General features: G+C 40.2%; 2 protein-coding genes across 5 annotated transcripts in view; one reads left to right on the forward strand and one right to left on the reverse strand.

The window, feature by feature from the left end:
* The window catches only part of SLC12A6 (solute carrier family 12 member 6), an 82,859-nt gene extending 73,187 nt beyond the window's left edge, over positions 1–9,672 (forward strand). For 2 of the 3 annotated variants that reach the window (XM_032416981.1, XM_032416982.1), the window contains 9 exons: positions 240–344; positions 752–920; positions 2,221–2,416; positions 3,011–3,180; positions 3,896–4,027; positions 4,617–4,724; positions 4,926–5,110; positions 5,502–5,635; positions 6,578–6,669. In XM_032416981.1, the coding sequence (XP_032272872.1) occupies positions 240–344; positions 752–920; positions 2,221–2,416; positions 3,011–3,180; positions 3,896–4,027; positions 4,617–4,724; positions 4,926–5,110; positions 5,502–5,635; positions 6,578–6,669 (1,291 nt within the window). Of the gene's footprint in view, positions 1–239; positions 345–751; positions 921–2,220; positions 2,417–3,010; positions 3,181–3,895; positions 4,028–4,616; positions 4,725–4,925; positions 5,111–5,501; positions 5,636–6,577 lie in introns of all 3 variants that reach the window. The other variant, XM_032416980.1, reaches the window with a different exon arrangement.
* EMC4 (ER membrane protein complex subunit 4) lies at positions 9,508–15,088 on the reverse strand. 2 transcript variants are annotated; one of them, XM_032416983.1, is made up of 5 exons: positions 14,877–15,088; positions 14,425–14,539; positions 10,630–10,783; positions 10,165–10,325; positions 9,508–9,925 (listed from the first exon to the last, which is right to left on the reverse strand). In XM_032416983.1, exons 1-5 carry the CDS (start codon positions 14,960–14,962, stop codon positions 9,890–9,892), a joined length of 552 nt encoding a protein of 183 aa, XP_032272874.1. In that variant the 5' UTR covers positions 14,963–15,088; the 3' UTR covers positions 9,508–9,889. The 2 variants fall into 2 exon arrangements, with proteins under 2 accessions (XP_032272874.1, XP_032272876.1); XM_032416985.1 differs by having other exon boundaries at positions 9,792–9,925; positions 14,798–14,889.
* Between the last annotated feature and the right edge of the window lie 2,757 nt (positions 15,089–17,845).

Genomic DNA, 17,845 nt, shown 5'->3' on the forward strand with positions numbered 1-17,845 from the left:
TTCCAGCCTTTATTTTGAATTGTTTATTGTACAGTGTGGTCCATTGATGAAGGACAGTGTGGATCTGCTTTTGGTGGGTTCCTTATGTTAATAAAGAGCATTATATAAATAATATGAGTTTTAATTTTCTTCCTTGTGCATATGTTAGTTTTAGATAAAGAAAAAATAAACTTTATGTTTTGAAATTGTACTTGCTATAGTTGAAATCTGTCTCTGCTTTTTTCTCTTTTGTCTCCCAGAGCGGAGAAAGAATGGGGTGATGGAATCCGTGGGCTGTCCCTCAGTGCAGCCCGGTTTGCTTTGCTCCGGCTGGAAGAAGGACCGCCACACACTAAAAACTGGAGGTAAAGAAATCAGTAGAGCTTAGTGGTGTAGTGTTTGGCACGTGGTTAACACACAGAACTATGTGCTTCTGTGATTACAGGATAAGGAATTCAGGTGGCTCAAGGAATTGGTATAATGGACCCGTTTTGAATGATTCCAAATCCTTCATACTTTATTCTCTTTTCTTCATGGGATATCTGGTCTAGACTTCAGCCATTTTTATTGTTCCTTGCAGAATGATCGATTTGTGGTAATACTGGGAGGATTGAAATAAACTACACCCTCATCCTATCGTTTTCTCTAATCTCTTCCTTCTGCCCAATTACAGTTTTATATAGATCTCCTGAATTAAAGGGTAGATTTGTCATTCTGTTCCCCAAACCCAAAGTTTTTTCTCCCTTCCACCCTCCCACCAATCTCTCTGCAGGCCTCAGTTACTTGTATTGCTGAAATTAGATGAGGACTTACACGTCAAGCATCCTCGCCTCCTCACCTTTGCCTCACAACTTAAAGCAGGAAAGGGTCTCACTATTGTGGGCTCTGTCATCGTGGGGAACTTCCTGGAGAACTACGGGGAAGCTTTAGCTGCTGAGCAGGTAAGAGTCAAGGCTTATTGACTTAGTGGAATTTAGCTTCTGGTTTTGTGATGTTAAGTTGTTAGATGTCATATTTCTAAGTTAATCCCTTTCCTGAGTGATCTAGGAGGTTTCCTTCTTAGTGCTGACTTTTGAACAATCATATTCTCCCAAATAAAAAGATGAACCATAAGATAATAATTTATTTTTTCCATTTAAAAAGCATTACTAAACTTTTAAGATTGTCAAGGCTAAGCACTGTTTGCAAGTAGACTCTAAACATTGACTCAGGCCTCAGAGAAGTCAAGTAAATAAATCTGTCCCTTGAACCGTGGAGATGGTTCTGCTCAATCTGGTGACAAGGAGCAATGAACAACTTTCCTTTCTCCTTACCAGTCTACCTTGGTATCATGAGCAAGGTTCTTTTGATTTACTTCTGATTAACTTGCCAAGTATAAGTTCTCCCTAAAGAAGAAAGCAGTTTTCACTCTAATACTTATTATAAATGATAAAACCAACCCTTTTATTTCGAAAATTTTACTGGATTTCATTTTGGAATACTTTGAAACCCTAAAAACTAGAAATGCTTGAAGAAACATTAGTCTGGAATGATGGTAAAAATAAAAAGCACAGGATTGGAAATCAGTAAAGCTTGCTTATTACCCTTGCTACATCACTGACTTAATCTGTGCCTTCAGGAAAATCCTGTCCTCTTTCCACACGATTATTCCCTTCATCTTTCCACTAAGAGAGTAAATGAAGTATTATCTCCAACTTGGCTTGAATAAATAATAGCAAAGCAAAGACAAGGGTCATCAATAGTCACCATTAAAATACCAAAACAGATGGAAATAGGAGAAACGAAAAAAAAAAAAAATACCTGAGAAAATTTTTAAGTGAAACTGAATCATCAGATTGAGTTTCTAATAATACGAGTCAGGGTATCAGGGCGATTGAGGAAGGAAGTAGATCATGTTCACACTCAGCCTGGCCAGTTAAGAAAGAATATTGAATATTTGTTTTATGAAGATCCCTGCTCTTGATTTGTTTGGTATGTTACAAAGAAGGGAAAGCAGAATAGAGGAAAAGGCAGAGGAACTCCATTGCTGTAGTCAACCAGCAATATATGTAGTAAGCACTTAGAGAGTGAAAAAGGCAAAGGATAATGAAATTCCATTGGGCTAATTTTACTTTTTGGACTTTTCTGTAGGAGATACGGTCTTATGCAGAGTTTGGAAAAGAGGAGGAGATTATAAGACAAGGAGTAATAGATTAAAAGGTTCAGGGTGAAGCAATTCAGCATTGAGGTTCTCTTTTTCAGACCATAAAGCATCTAATGGAGGCAGAGAAGGTGAAGGGATTCTGCCAGCTGGTGGTGGCGGCCAAGCTGAGGGAGGGCATTTCCCACCTCATCCAGTCATGTGGCCTTGGGGGCATGAAGCACAACACGGTGGTGATGGGATGGCCTAATGGCTGGCGCCAGAGTGAAGATGCTCGAGCGTGGAAGACTTTTATCGGTACAGAACACTTTTCATTTTATCCTGAGGGCCCAAATAGGGATTACAGTTAAACCTCTGTTGCCTTAACCCTACCCCATAGCCTAAAGTAGAGACCTTGCTGTTGCTGAAGCATAGTCCCATAAGGGCACCTAACTAACTACTAACAGTAGTAATCCTATTCTCCTCACCCCCTCCAGCTTTATATTATGTTCATGAATTGTTTATCTCTGTCGAGTATTATGCTAGGAATTATCTCTGAAATTGCCCTATTTTCATTTGTGATCTGCCTCATTGACGTTCTCACAGGAATTGGAAGGATGGTCTTTCATCAAAATCTCCAGAATTCACATAACCCCCCTTAGAAATGTAGTGATCAGAATATATCTAGTAATATAAATCATGGTTCTGAATCTAATTCTGTTAGTTATTCAGATTTTTCTTAATGATTGTTGTTACTTGATGAGGTATAACCCACTATGTAAACAGAATACCTTGCTTAAAGAAATGTAAAAAAAAAAAAAAAACGCATTACCCTTGCTTTCCTGACATGGTGGGAAGCAAGGCAAGCCTCAGGAGTCTTCTCTGTTTATCCTGATTCTGTTTTCTCTCTAGGCACAGTTCGAGTGACAACTGCTGCCCATCTGGCCCTGCTGGTGGCTAAAAACATCTCCTTCTTTCCCAGCAATGTGGAGCAGTTTTCTGAGGGCAACATTGATGTGTGGTGGATTGTGCATGATGGGGGGATGCTCATGTTATTACCATTCCTACTTAAACAGCACAAGGTATTTTAGATACCTTTTGAAAAAAGTCTTTCTCCCTTGATATCATCCTGGTTCACTAGACAGATCCTTCCTCTTTGATTATAGTGTTGGGGCTTAGGATCAGAAGAGTTGGGGATTTTTCTTAGCTTTCCCGTGATCCTACTTTCAACCGTATGAGAAGTAGTTTTCTTTCTAGTTGATACCTATCTCTAAGTGAAATTCAGCAAGTTAATAAAGTTCCATATGAGCTCTTGGAAAAACATTAAGAAGTGACATGTCCATTTAAAAAAAAAAAAAGAAAAAGACCAAAGTCTCTCAAATGCTGGAAACCTATGTTTGGGTGTGTGGGTATCTTATACATACGTATGCTCATCCTTTGGTAAGACTAGTTAAACTGAACTTTAAAATAATAAATATTAGAGTCTGCATGGGGACATCAATATGCTATCTGAATACAGCACCCTCTTAATGTATCATATATCCCCTTTTGCCAGTTTTCTTCTTGTTAGGAAATTAAGAACTTCTTAAAGCTGTTTTTAATGTGTTTCTTAGTTAAGCTTTTGCCTTCGTACAATAGTATATCAAGTTAGAAGCTAAGAACAACAAATATCCTGATACTATAGCAAGGTTGTCCAAAGCAAAAAATGTCTTCTGTTTTAGGAATAACTCTTTTTTTTTTTTTTTTTTTTTGGCCTTCTTGCATCTCACTTTCCATGTATGTATGGTACTTTCTCAGGTGTGGCGAAAATGTAGCATTCGGATCTTCACAGTAGCCCAACTAGAAGACAACAGTATTCAGATGAAGAAGGACCTGGCTACCTTCCTCTACCACCTACGCATCGAGGCAGAGGTGGAAGTGGTAGAGATGGTGAGAAAGCGGAGTTTGAGATCAAACAGACCACCCTTCCCCCACTTCCTACACTGTCTTCCTAGAACTTTTTTTGGTTTGGGAAATTGTTCAGCTGCAAATGTGGATTAATCCCTTAGTTCCAACAAAGCCCTAATATATTGATCTAGATAAGTAGAATATGAATGTGTTGTGTATTCGGTGGTTTTTATTTTTGCTCTTTTGTTATACAGCCTTTATATTTCTACCAGATTGTCTGCTTAATATGGTTTTACTAAGTTTTAATTCATATATGCATGTTAAAATCACACACAGCGCTTTTTTTTAATAATAACCTAGCAGTCTTAAAAAAAAAAAAAGACTAGAGTTTGTATTTTGTTTCAAGGAAACATATATATAATGGTTGGATTATGGAAAAGACTCTCAGGGCTTCTAGATTTGCTCTACAGTCCATAATATTATATAGCTCAGTAACTAAAGAAAATAGGAGTAAAACTTAGGTTGATATTGTGATACTTTCTCTGGCTTAATTTAGTGAGTGGAAATGAAAGTGTGTGGTTCATCCTTCTTTCTCCTTTGTGCTTATTGCCCACTCTGTTATCTATGGCAGCATGACAGTGACATATCTGCTTATACTTACGAGCGCACCCTGATGATGGAGCAAAGGTCCCAGATGCTCCGGCACATGCGACTGTCCAAAACAGAGAGGGACAGAGAGGTAAGACCTTCCTGTATTCATTGAATGCTAGTCTGTCCCTGAGAGGGATGACACTATATTGTTCTCATAGAATGACACATTCTTTCCTTCTCCCTTTATCATTTCTTTCACTATAACCACATTATTATTTGAAAATAATTGAAGCTGAAGCGTGAGAGCGAATTGGGTACAGAGGTCATAGCTATGTTGGGCCCTTCTCAGGCACAGTTGGTGAAAGACCGGAACTCAATGCTGCGATTGACCAGCATTGGCTCTGATGAGGATGAAGAGACAGAAACCTATCAGGAGAAGGTGCACATGACTTGGACAAAAGACAAGTACATGGCATCCCGGGGACAAAAGGCTAAGTCGATGGAAGGATTCCAGGACCTGCTTAACATGCGTCCGTAAGTTTTCCAACTCACAAGCTTATCATGTAATATGGTATCCTAGTCAGTGGCATACATGTGACTTTGCCTGGATACACAGGATGACGTCTGTTCTTCATTTCACCCCAAATCCAGCCATCTCTCTGTTATTTGCCTGTGCGTATCAGCTACCAGTTAACATTGTGCATAAGCTAACCACCCTTCTTTCTCACCATACTGTGTTCCTGGAATAAAACAAGCAAATGTAGCATGAGAAAACCCAGGATATTAGTATAAGGAAATCATTTGTTCACTACATTATTCATAGTCAAAGCAAAAAAGCTCTGTATCTCAAGGTTTTTAAAGTTGACTATATGCCTAGCTTTCTCTTTGCCTTAACCACCTCTGTTTCTCCCTTCCACCCATCCAGAGACCATTCCAATGTGAGGCGGATGCATACGGCAGTGAAACTCAATGAGGTTATAGTTAACAAGTCCCACGAAGCAAAGCTGGTTTTGTTGAATATGCCAGGGCCACCCCGAAACCCTGAGGGTGATGAAAACTGTATCCTTTCCAAGAGTGGAGCTACCAGTAGGGAAAGTCTTAGCCTGTTTCTTAGATAAGACCACTAGGTAACCTTAAAAGTCATTGTCTGTGCCCATATTTCCTTCTCAAGGAGCAAAGGCTGTTAAAAGTCTTAGGCAAGGATTCTTACACAGCAGTGAGATTGATCTCCTTTGGGGGAGCTGGGTATATATGTTCTCTCTGAACCCTAAAGAGACTTTTTAGGTGGTAAATTTGCAACATGACTTCTAATATTCACAGTATAGAATCCTTTCTGAAACAGTCCTAGAGACGCAATACCCACATCCTTTCTCCTTTTCTCAGGTTCCACCTACTTTGCAAAGCGTCTTTCTTGTGGATGTAGTTAGGGGAGAAGCAGTTTAAGTGAAATCTCCTCTGAGGGGAAAAAAGAGATAAGGGTTTTTCCTCATACCCTGATTGCAGGATTTTTTTAATGGGACCCCTTCAAGAATGCAATGGTATAGACTGGCCCATTCCCATCAGTACCATTAAGGAGAAGAGATTAAGAAAAAAAAAAAAAACTGGCAGAAAAATCTGATTTGAGCAGCTTCACTTAGAAATTACTTGGGTTCTCTCGAGCAGTCTTATAAGCTGCCCTGTTGTGGCCTTTTCTTCTTTTTTGGCTTACTTCGCTGTGGTACAAACACATTACTTGTGAGTTTCCCCCATTTGTAAAGTTACATTTAGAAAAAAGTCTAACAAATGAAGGTCTTGTATTATATATGCAAAGGAATTAGATCCCTGGATTATTTCACAGGGTTAAATTAAATCCAGAGTTCAGACATCTCCAACTCTGAGTATATATAATAATGAAAATAAGTATGTTAATTTTGCAGCTTTGCAGTCAGATAAACCCCGATTATCATGTCAGGTTATAAAGTGTGTTCTTCTCCCCGTTTGTCTCCTTGACAAATTCGGAAGACATGGAGTTCCTAGAAGTGCTCACCGAGGGACTAGAGCGAGTCCTCCTTGTCCGGGGTGGTGGCAGTGAAGTGATCACCATTTATTCATAATCTACTCCTGAAGACTCTGCTTGGCCTCACCTTTCCTAAAAGGCTTCCATTCTCCATGGAAGTGCCAGCTCTTTACTACTACTCCCATCAAGTAGAGGCCTGGGTTCTGTACACATCACACTGAACTCTTGACAAGCTGAGCCTCGAGTACTTGTGCAAAAAAGTACACGTAGTTCTGCTCTTTGCTATCATATGATCTGCTGTCCTTACAGAACATCAGGACACTGGTCAAGTCCTAAAAGCCATGTCTGTACTAGTTGAAGGCAAATTAGAATTAACAGGCTAAACCATTAAAATGAGTTGGCAAAAGGGATGCTAGAAATTCAAGAAGACAAAAAGCAAGTACATGTCCAGCATTAAAGGGGAGTCTCAGAAGTCATGGTCCAATGATGACACCATGGGGGTAACAGCCAGAGACACAGCTTCATCATACTAAAGAATTCATGGCCGAGTATGTGGGGACCTAACATCCTTGTGGAGATAACCTGTGGCAAACCAAGATGAAAATCTTTTTTAGCTAATTTTCTTTAATGTTTCCATTGCTCTCCGGGACTCTGTTTTATATTAGGGTACTATACAAAAACTGAAACATGGCTACAGCCTCTACTTCTTCCTCCAACACAAGATTCCCCCAAAATACCAGGTTCCAGTACACATACTGTGTTGGTTTATATGTCAGCTGGTTCTCAAAACCCAGTCTGTGGTTAAGATTGTAATAAACGCATTGTTATCCTGGAAATTGTTTTTTTAAAGGTGGAGTAAAAAGAATTTCTTTCAGGTTCTTTTCAAATGGCCAAATTAGGGTAACTCCACATTAAGATCTACTGAAACAGTCTGTGGTTACCATGTGCGACATGGTCAAAACAAGCAAGCTGTTGTCCAAGAAATCTAGATGATGATGCACATTGACCAGTAGTTTCGCCTCTCCTTTCTTTTATGCCCTCTGGGTTAGTAGGCACAGGTCCAAAATCATAGGAATAAACTAGGAAGACTGGCTAAAATCCTTCCCTAAAAGCTTTGAACTATCTTTTAAAGGGGGAATCCAGCAATGGAATTCGAAGTTCTAGAGCCATACTCCTTCCATAGTGCCAAAGATTGAGTTGCTGCTACTCTCCCTACCTGCTTCACTAAAGTGGCATACGATTGGCATTGACCTGATTCAAGAAACTTATTTTTCACTAAGAAACCTGTGCACTCATTTCCAAAGCCATAGCCAAGACTTGAGGCACTCAACTCATCTAAATGTCCGGAGTATGAGCGTTTTTATCAATTTTATTCTTCATTGTGACTGCAGGAACTTGGCTCTGAACCAAGATTATCCAAGCCAACAGTCCTCTGCTATTCCAGTTGTTTTCAGAAAGCTCTCAATGTGTCAAGGAAGTACTTGTACAAGCTTAGCTTTTTATTTGCTGGTCATAAAACATTTACTGGTCATTTTAATTTACTGGTCATAAAACACCTAGCTTTCAAGCATAGGGAAACTACCTTGAGTGGTAATTGCAAATATGTGAAATGGTCCTTTCTTTTATAGGATAAGTATTTAGAAAAACTGTTTTGCCTGTATTCATGACTGCTCTTCACTTTTTTAATGATAAATAGTGCCACTCTTCTTTGATCACCCAATAGGATATGGAGCAAGCAAACCTAGGTCCCAGCAGATTATTCATTTGACTCTTATGGACAGAGAAAACCTTTTCTTCAGTATGGCTTAAGAAATTGAGTATTTTGTTCCCTTTGCTCTTTTTTCAACCTCAAGACCCAGTCAGGGTAGCAAAACAAACCCGATCTTTAAGTCTTTTTTCCTGCTCCTTCCTGCAGAGGGTAGAAGCATTGTTACAATTTCCATTGTAATACTCTGTTGTTTAGTTCAGTCCACAGTAGTGGAACAGGTTCTCTAGGACCAAGATATTGAAGCCCCCATGCTTTAAAGGTCAGCCTGCCCAGGAATTCCTCTACATTTACACACATCCTCTGGCCAAAGTGGTTGATACATATATTTTTTTTTTCCATATAGAAAAAATATGGGCAGAAAACAAGGTTTTAGAAGAGCTTTTTGTGGTTGGAGCTCTATAAGAATCTTTTAAAGGGATAAGGGAGTGAGTGGCTATTAATACAGCCACTACTTCAGCCCCTAAAACATAAAATCACCATTACATGGGAAAATGGTTATTAGGCCAGATTTAAACTCATCTCTGTCTAGAGCATTTCACGTCCATGTGTTGCTTATGTTGTTCGTCTGTGAAGTGTCTTGTCTCTTCTAATCACTGCAAATAAAGCAATACTGAAAACTTGGTAAGAGAAAATGCACCTTAGGGGAAGGGCTTTTGTGTTTCAAGAAGGAAGAGAAAGGAAAGACCTCTTCCTGCCTTCTGAATAAGATCCAGCTTTTAAGTCTTAGCTAAGATTTACCAGGGCAGGCTATGACAATATACCTTCTCCAGCTGCTGGCCTTCTGCCTTGTAAAGCTATCTTAAAAGCTGAGGTTTGAATTGCAGCATCTGCTCAACAGGGGCCCGGTTCCTCTTGGCAGGGGAAAGATCATTACCGTGTATCTTCCTTTGCCTCAGATTCCTGTGGCCCCAACTAGCCCGCCAATCCTCACTCCCCCTAAATGTGTTAAAAATCCGTTATTGTGGATGTTAAAGTAGCAATTACACTGTAAGCATATTTATGTACTCTCTTTGTCTGGTTTATTTTTCTTTTCATCATGTATAATCTGAATCCAGCATTAGTTTCTCACATCTTCCACAGTGTCTCCAACAGAATTTTTATGTTCCAGCTTGTGTTAAATAGAAGTGAAACATTAAGGAAAATAGAGTTAAGGGAAACTTGTGCAACTTTTTTTTTAAGCATTGTTCTCAACCATTTAATTTATTGAAAGGAGATGCTGCTGTGGTTCTTGATTTAGCAGCAACCATTCTTTTGTTTACATAGAGTTACAGTTTTATTTGTTGTTTTGCTCTGTACTGGAAACATAAATAAAGTTTTCTACATTATTTTCAATCAAGGGTTGTGGTATAGTTTCTTTGTGTGTTTGGAGTGATACGTACATTGTCTTTCTGGGATTCGTCTCCTCACCATGGAGTAAAGAGAGCTTTGGTTCTGTTCAGCATGAGTGATAACTTTAAGAATTAGTATGCTGAGAAGGAGCCACTGGGCACAAAAAGAAGGTTGTAAATGAGATCCCGATACACAGGCACCAGGTGCTGCTTTCTCCTCTTCACAGAAGCAATCCTCCACCACTAAACTCCATCCTCTGAAACAAGGTAAATAGGTGATTGGTGAATTGGTGTTGAACTAACTTATAGAATCAAGTACTTTAATCAATCACAGGCTCTATTTAGCTTTATCCTTAAAAAAGTAACAACTTCCAAACTCCCAAGGCATCTTATTTCTTAACAAATAAGCTCTAGCACCAACTCAAATCCCCCACCATCAAATGGGTCTGCTATTTACATTACAACTGCCCAAAATTTAACTTTTCCTTTGCCTTACCTCAGGGGGCTCAATGAAGGCTAACCAGTCTGATGCATGTGTAGGCAACAGTCCCATTGACTGGCACTTATAAACAGCCAATGCCAAACCCATGAGGTTTCCAATGAGATACACCAAACCCTGAAGAAACTTCTGGCTTGAACTTTCTAGCATCTTGAAAGCTGTTGGGGTAACAAAAAGTGTCAAACCCAAAACAACTTTTTTTTTTAATATGAATCAGGCCATATTTTAAAATAATATAGAGAGACCCAAAGTAAAATAGCAAATAGGACCATTAAAAGTGAACAAAAAGCCATGATAAGCTCCATTTCCCTCCTCCACGCCACCACCTCTACCATCACCACCCTGCACACTCTCCCCCTGGCCACGAGCCAAGAGCAGTACTAAAGATTTTCATGGGTTTCACTAAAATTTGTCTTTAATTCTTAAAACTTAAGGAAGGGTTGTTGTATCAAGAATACTTACTGGCTGAAATGGCCATAAGTGCCTGAATGGGCCGCCAAGCCATCATACACACCATCATAGTAGGGAAGATGGAGATCGTATTGCCTGCCATGTACATGATGAAGAGGTTCATGGGAATCTGCTTGAGGGGACCCAAGGCAATGTCCCAGCAGCGCTAAAACAAACACAATTTTAACCTATGATCTCTATCCTCAGTCCCACATTTATCGGATCACTGATGTTAAAGTCAAATGAACACAATTCCCAATTCTGTGCTGCTGACTGAGCTGACTCCTCAGTTCCACCACTTCTGTCTGCCCTTCTCCATGTTGCCACAGGAAGCTTGCTCTTCTAAAAATAAGGCATCCTCACCATTCGTTATGTTTTTTCCTACTGGTTTTCCAGATACCATTTTTCCCCATGATTTGGCTAAAGAAAAAAAGACTTCCCTACTTTTGTTCTTGTACTTCTGCATCTCTCATTGCCCCATCTACAATTGAAATAGGTAAATCCATAGGGTGGGAGATTAGCACACCTCAATAACTAAAAGAACAAGCTGACAAATCAAGATATTAAGATCTAAATGACATTATTAACTGACATATATAGAACACTGCACCCAACATTTGGAGAATTCACATTCTTTTCAAACACACATGGGACACTTACAAAAGCTGACCACTTGCTGAGCCTTGAAGAAAGTGTCAACTCTCAAAGAACCCAAATCATACAAAGCATGTCCTTTGCTTATGATGCAATTAAGCTAGAAATCAGTAACAAAAAGAAAACTAAAAATTCCCTACATATTGGAATTAAATGCATTCTAAATAATCCATAAATAAAAGAAGAAATTACAATGGAAAACAGAAATATTGTTAACTGATAACAATAACAAAAATGCCACATATTATCCTTGTGGGACACAGAGCACTGAAAAATTTATAATACATATTTAGACTAAAAATAAAGTAAGCATTTGGGGCGCCTCGGTGGCTCAGTCGGTTAGGCATCTGCCTTCAGCTCAGGTCCTGATCCCAGTGTCCTGGGATAGAGCCCCGCATCAGGCTCCCTGCTCAGCAGGGAGCCTGCTTCTCCCTCTGCCTCTGCCTGCCTGTCTGCCTACTTGTGATCTCTCTCTCTGTCAAATAAATAAATAAAATCTTATAAAAAAAAAAAGTAAGCATCTATTTTTTTTTACAATTTTTTTAAGTTTTAATTCCAGTTAACATACAGTGTAATATTAGTTTCAGGTGGTACAATATAATGACTCAACACTTCCATACAAGCTCATCACAAGTGCTTGTGATGAATCCTTAATCCTTATCACCTCTTTCACCCATCCCCCCACCCACCTCCTGTCTGGTAACCATCAGTTTGTTCTCTATGGTTAAGAGTCTGTTTCTTGGTTTGCCCTCCCCTCTTTTTTCCCCCTTTGCTCATTTGTTTCTTAAATTTCATATATGAGTGAAATCATATGGTATTTGTCTTTCTCTGATGTATTTCACTTAGCATTATACCCTCTAGCTCCATCCATGTCATTCTCAGCATCTATTTTAATAAGTTAGAAAAAGAAATAGATTAAACCCAAGGAAATGAAAAGGAAAAATGAGAAAAGAAATTAATGAATTTTTCTTTAAATCAACAAGGCTAAAGGTTTTTTTTTTTTTTAAAGATTTTATTTATTTGAGAGAGAGAGAGAAAGAGAGAGAGCACATGAGAGGGGGGAGGGTCTGAGGGAGAAGCAGACTCCCTGCCGAGCAGGGAGCCCGATGTGGGACTCGATCCTGGGACTCCAGGATCATGACCTGAGCCGAAGGCAGTCGCTTAACCAACTGAGTCACCCAGGCGCCCTAAAGGTGTTTTCTTTTAAAGGTTAATAACATCAATACTGGTGAGCCTGATGAAGGAAAAAGAGAAATATTCAACATTGGGAATAAAAGAGGGACAACTCTATAGTTCTGGCAGTGTATTAAAATGATCATATGGGCGCCTGGGTGGCTCAGCTGGTTAAGCATCTGCCTTTGGCTCAGGTCATGATCCCAGGGTCCGGGGATAGAGTCCCGCCTCAGGTTCCCTGCTCAGCGGGGAGCCATCTTCTCCCTCTGCTCCTCCCCCTGCTCATCATCTCTCTCTCTCTCTCTTTCAAATAAATAAAATCTTAAGGTGATCATATTACAGGGGCGCCTGGGTGGCTCAGTCGTTAAGTGTCTGCCTTCGGCTCAGGTCATGATCCCAGCGTCCTGGGCTGCAGCCCCGCATCGGGCTCCCTGCTCAGCGGGAAGCCTGCTTCTCCCTCTCCCACTCCCCCTGCTTGTGTTCCTGCTCTCACTGTCTCTCTCTCTGTCAAATAAATAAAATCTTAAAAAAACAAAAAGTGATCATATTACAAATTTGGGGAAATGGATAAATTCCTAGAAGAAATACCTAATAGCATAATAAATTGAAAATTTAGTCATAAAACTGTTTAAGAAACTGAATCTGTAATTAAGCCCAGATGGTTTCTCTTGGCAAATTCTAAACATTTAAGGAAAAAATAAAGCCAATCTTATACAAATTCTTTCAGAAAATAAAAAATGAACATTCATTACATGGGGCCCCATAAATACCAAAACCTGACAAGGACATTATGAGTAAAGTTTATAGATCAATATCACTCCTGAACCTAAATGCAAAAATCCTACTAAACAAAATATTAACAAAGTAAATCTAGCAATATTAGAAGAATATATCAGTATCCATTTGAGCTTACTCATGTTAAAAGAATAAATGGACATATTTGTAAGCAATTCCCTGGTGTCACTTACATAAAAGATCATTTATCTGGGACTTTAAAGATCAAACCATCCATACAACAGAACTGTTCTAAAGTAAGTATAATCATCTACCTTCAAAATCAGGCCATTTTAATAATACTTTCATGGTATTGTTCATATTACAATTTGATGTACCAAGATGAAAAATGATATACTTCTCAAGAAAAGCACTGATACCAGCTGTCATTTTCATGTAAAAATCACTGCATTTCATGAAATAAAGATCATTTAGTATTGAACAATATTAAGGCTAAGAGGAAAGAAAATGCCAGCTACTGTTCTAGGCACTTGGGACACAAAATCTGCTTTCCTGGACCTTACGAGAGTAAAAAGACAGGTAAAAACCATATCATGTATATGAATGATATGGAGAAATAAAGGAAGTAAGAAAACAGGATAGGGAGTGCCCTGAGTAGGTTTCTCTAAGGTAATATCTGAGAGACCTAAGGGAAAAGACAGAGCAAGTCACACAGGTTATCTGGGGGAAGAGTATTCCAGGAAGAGGGAAAGAACATGTACAAAAAGTCCGAGATGGAAGCCTGCCTGCTATTTTCAAGGAGCAGCAAGGAGGCCATTCTGACTAGAGTGGAATGAAGAACAAAGGGGAAAGTGGCAGGAGATGAAATCGCTCAGACTAGAATGAGAGGTAAGATAAGAAGTAGTGATAAGTAGCAAAAATTTAAATCTGTTTTGAAGATAAAACCGAAAGAATATCCTGACACATTGGTTGTGTGGTTGTAAGGGAACTAGGGTAAAAGAATGATTTCAACCATTAGGCACCGGCACCGATAGATAATTTCCAACCTACCTCCTTACATGTTCAAACATCTTTTATTTTTCCAACTATTAAGCACTTCTACTACTGTAAATTAATCTCAAGCAGTTTACCAATATTAGGGATAAGACTCCTACAGTAGGATATTCATATGCTGCTTGGGAGAGGACGGTGGATATGTAGGTCAGGACCGGCCTAGGAACTACTGTGACATCTACAGCTCTGTACCTTCTCCACCAGGATCCGGTCTGTCTCTTGCACGCTGGTATCAGGCACTTGCTTGTCCAAGTAACCGACAGGGTACAGCGAGTCTCCCTGGCCACCGCCCCGGTCACTTCGGCTCCTGAAGAACCAAACCAAGAAACTAAGGCTGCAGCCTCCCACACTTCATATCCCACATTCCTGCTCTAATCATTGGAATAAAGATCCTCAGATACACCTGCCCAGATTAGACCAAGCCCTCTCGTGGGTTCGTCAGACTTTTGTCTATTGTGAGGAATGAAATAAGCATCTTTTGAACATTAGACACGTCCACCGTAGAGAAGCCGCTGGCTCCCCGGGAGCCGTCTTTGTGCCACCCATCATTTCCAGAGAGTTGTACCTGAGTGATCAGGTCCTATTCCTCCGCGGCAATTCTGGGGTGAAGGCTCTTGTTACCGAGCTTCGCCCGGGCTCCTCACCTGCTGCCTCCTCCAGGCCCGCTCAGCTCAATGGCCCACTTGAAGCGCCGGCCTCGGTTGGCCACCAGGCTCCCCTGTGCCGTCATGGCCACGGCCGCCTACCGAAGCTGCGAAGCTCCTTACTCTAAAGCGGGGCCCGGACCCGGGCCCACTGACACCCGCTACTCCTTGGTCCTACTCTGCAAGCCCGCTTCCGGCGGCGCGTAGCACAGACGTCACTTCCACCCCGGAAGTTTGCGAGCGGAGGACGAGATAGAGAGTACTTGGAGCTGGAGAAGCTGGGTGCAGGGAAAATCCGACCCTACTTAACGTCCTCCTTTTTGAAGATTCCTGTTGTGTGTTCCCTGACCTCTGAGGTGCGCTTGCGGGACAGAGGGAAAGTCCATACTCGCTCTGGGTTAGGAATTGAAGCCAGGGACACCTTCTTGAGCTCCTGCGCGCCCCCATGAACACAAGATTCAAATCTCCTTTAAACCTGGTTTTACCACGGGTGGTGTGTGACCGTGAGCAAGTTATTTAGTAGCTTCCGAGTACAGAATGTCTGCCATGTCCCAGGAGCTTTGTGTTTATTATTTAAGTCACATTAATCCTGCGAGGTAAATAGTTCCGTGCCCATTCTGTCCCAAAACTAGGAAGCAGTGTGGACGTGGGAAGGCTCATGGGTTTGAGATTCAGATGGCCTCCTTTTGAATCGTGGCTTCTTTACTTAATTGTGTGACTTTGGACACGTTAAATATTTAGTGCTTCAACCTCTTCATATGTAGAAGTTTATCTGTTTTCAAGGCTTGTGAGGTTAAATGGAGTGCCCGCCACCTATGCATGATTTTTTTATTATTATTATTTTAAAAAGCACACTAGTGGGGCGCCTGGGTGGCTCAGTTGGTTAAGCCTCTGCCTTTCCGCATAGGTCTTGATCTGAGGTCCTGGGATGGGCTCCCTGCTCAGTGGGGAGTCTGCTGCTCCCTCTCCCTCTGCCGCTCCCCATCCCCCGCTCGTGTTCTGTCGCTCACGCACGCTGTCTCAAACAAACAAACAAATAAATAAAATACTTTTTTTAAAAGGCACACTAGTGATCGGATTTTGTATTGAGTTGTATATCTATATAATTATATAACGTGTTAGTGGGTATTTGTTTCTCGTTTTTTCCTCCTTTTATAAAGTGTTTATAAACAGTATATCTTTTCTTATTTCCTTAAGTTAAATTCCTAGAAGTGCAGTTGCTGGATCAAAGACTATGCACATTTTAAAGGAATTTTAAATGCCCGCTAGCAAAATCACACCTCTTTGCATTTCACCAGCATTTATAATACTTTTAAATTGGCGCTTTGAAAATGGTACTGTATTTTCAAACCCTTATTCCTTTGACCCCAAGTTATCTGATATGGTCAGGGTGGGGGTGAGGGAAGAGGAGTGCTGTGAGAGTGTGGTGGGGAGGTAAGGTTGAAAAGGGCCAATTAAAGAGTTTGGACCCTTGAAGATGATGGTGATCTGGAGCCGCTGAAGTTTCCACCCCCACTTTGTTTCCTGATTTGAAAGATACTTTGTGTTCATAGCAGACTGTTTGAATAAGGCAGTAATGGAAAAGGCTTTTCCCCTTCCAGTTCATTCTAAAATGTTTATTTATCTGATCATAGGAAGACGGAAATTGTGGATTGCTTTCCTGCTTCTTTCTACTTTTCTGCCTTCATCTGTTGTCTCTGATGAAACTTTGAGGTTGATCTCAGACTTCACAAGGGTCTTGACCCTATTGGTCAATCTTAGTCCCAGTGAAATCTGCAGTACTTACCACATTGCGTTTGTGTTTGTTGACATCCTCTGAGCACGTATCTACCTCCTCTCATTGCACTCTGCCCTAAATTCCTTGATGTTAGGAACTACATGTTAATTATATTTGATTCCACTGCCTAGAACATAATGTATTGAATGTTTAGTGAATGTGAGTTAATTAATTGAAAGTAAATATAATACAGAACTGAATATACTATAATTACATTTATGTGAAAAAATGTAAAAACTAGAAGAGAATACATTTTAGAATGTTATATGTTATATCCAATTAATGGTTTTCATGCCATTTTTTTGATGTTCAAGCTATTGTTCTGCTTCTTAAATAAATTGTAAAGGAACACTTTTGAAAAGGTTGTCAGTCATTCAAATCATATATTCCTTCCCTTTTAAAGTACTCCCCCACTGGGCGCCTGGGTGGCTCAGTTGGTTAAGCGACTGCCTTCAGCTCAGGTCATGATCCTGGAGTCCAAGGATCGAGTCCCGCATCGGGCTCCCTGCTCGGCAGGGAGTCTGCTTCTCCCTCTGACCCTCCCCCCTCTCATGCTCTCTCTCTCTCATTCTCTCTCTCAAATAAATAAATAAAATCTTTAAAAAAATAAGTAAATAAAGTACTCCCCCACTTACTACAAAAATGTTTCAACTGTAACCCAAATCAAGGTTGCTTTGGCCTCAGGTTAGTGCAGGTCATTTTTCCTTTATCCTAGGAGTCCTCAGAGTGTTGTTTGCTAAAACATGTTCCAAAGAACATGAAGACGGAAGTGAAAATTGGAACTGAACTGAAGAAGGATTCCAAGGTCAAACACATTTGAGAAAAACTACAGATGCTCTTCTGCACACACACCTTAGAGATTCTCAGTGGGATTAGTATAACATTAAAACCATGAGAAATGATTCAATAAAGAATCTCCTTTAATTCTGCTTCCCATTCACGTAAATGAGAAGCTCCCCTCCTTTTATTTTCCCTTATCACACCTATACACTTCCTATGGAGTCAGCGTTCCATAGAATACAATGAAGGCAACTTTCTTCCAAGCATGCTAGAATTTTTCAGGAGAAAGATGAAGGTAGTCCTTGAAAAGCTCTGCTTGGTTTTGGTTTTTTTGTAAGATTATTAGAATATCATAAGAAATAATAGATCCTTTATAAAAATGGAGTTTCAAGTTGAAATTAAACTCAAGGAT

The sequence above is a fragment of the Phoca vitulina genome, unplaced genomic scaffold, assembly GCF_004348235.1.
Source record: "Phoca vitulina isolate PV1807 unplaced genomic scaffold, GSC_HSeal_1.0 scaffold20, whole genome shotgun sequence".
Lineage (NCBI taxonomy): Eukaryota > Metazoa > Chordata > Mammalia > Carnivora > Phocidae > Phoca > Phoca vitulina.

What these genes read in the sequence shown, in the direction of transcription:
- EMC4 (XM_032416983.1), bottom strand. Translation starts at nt 14,962, where the DNA reads ATGACGGCACAGGGGAGCCTGGTGGCCAACCGAGGCCGGCGCTTCAAG. An exon ending in GGGCCTGGAGGAGGCAGCAG is followed by an intron (nt 14,540 to 14,876) that starts GTGAGGAGCCCG and finishes TTGGTTCTTCAG; the next exon opens with GAGCCGAAGTGACCGGGGCG. An exon ending in ACTTATGGCCATTTCAGCCA is followed by an intron (nt 10,326 to 10,629) that starts GTAAGTATTCTT and finishes TTACCCCAACAG; the next exon opens with CTTTCAAGATGCTAGAAAGT.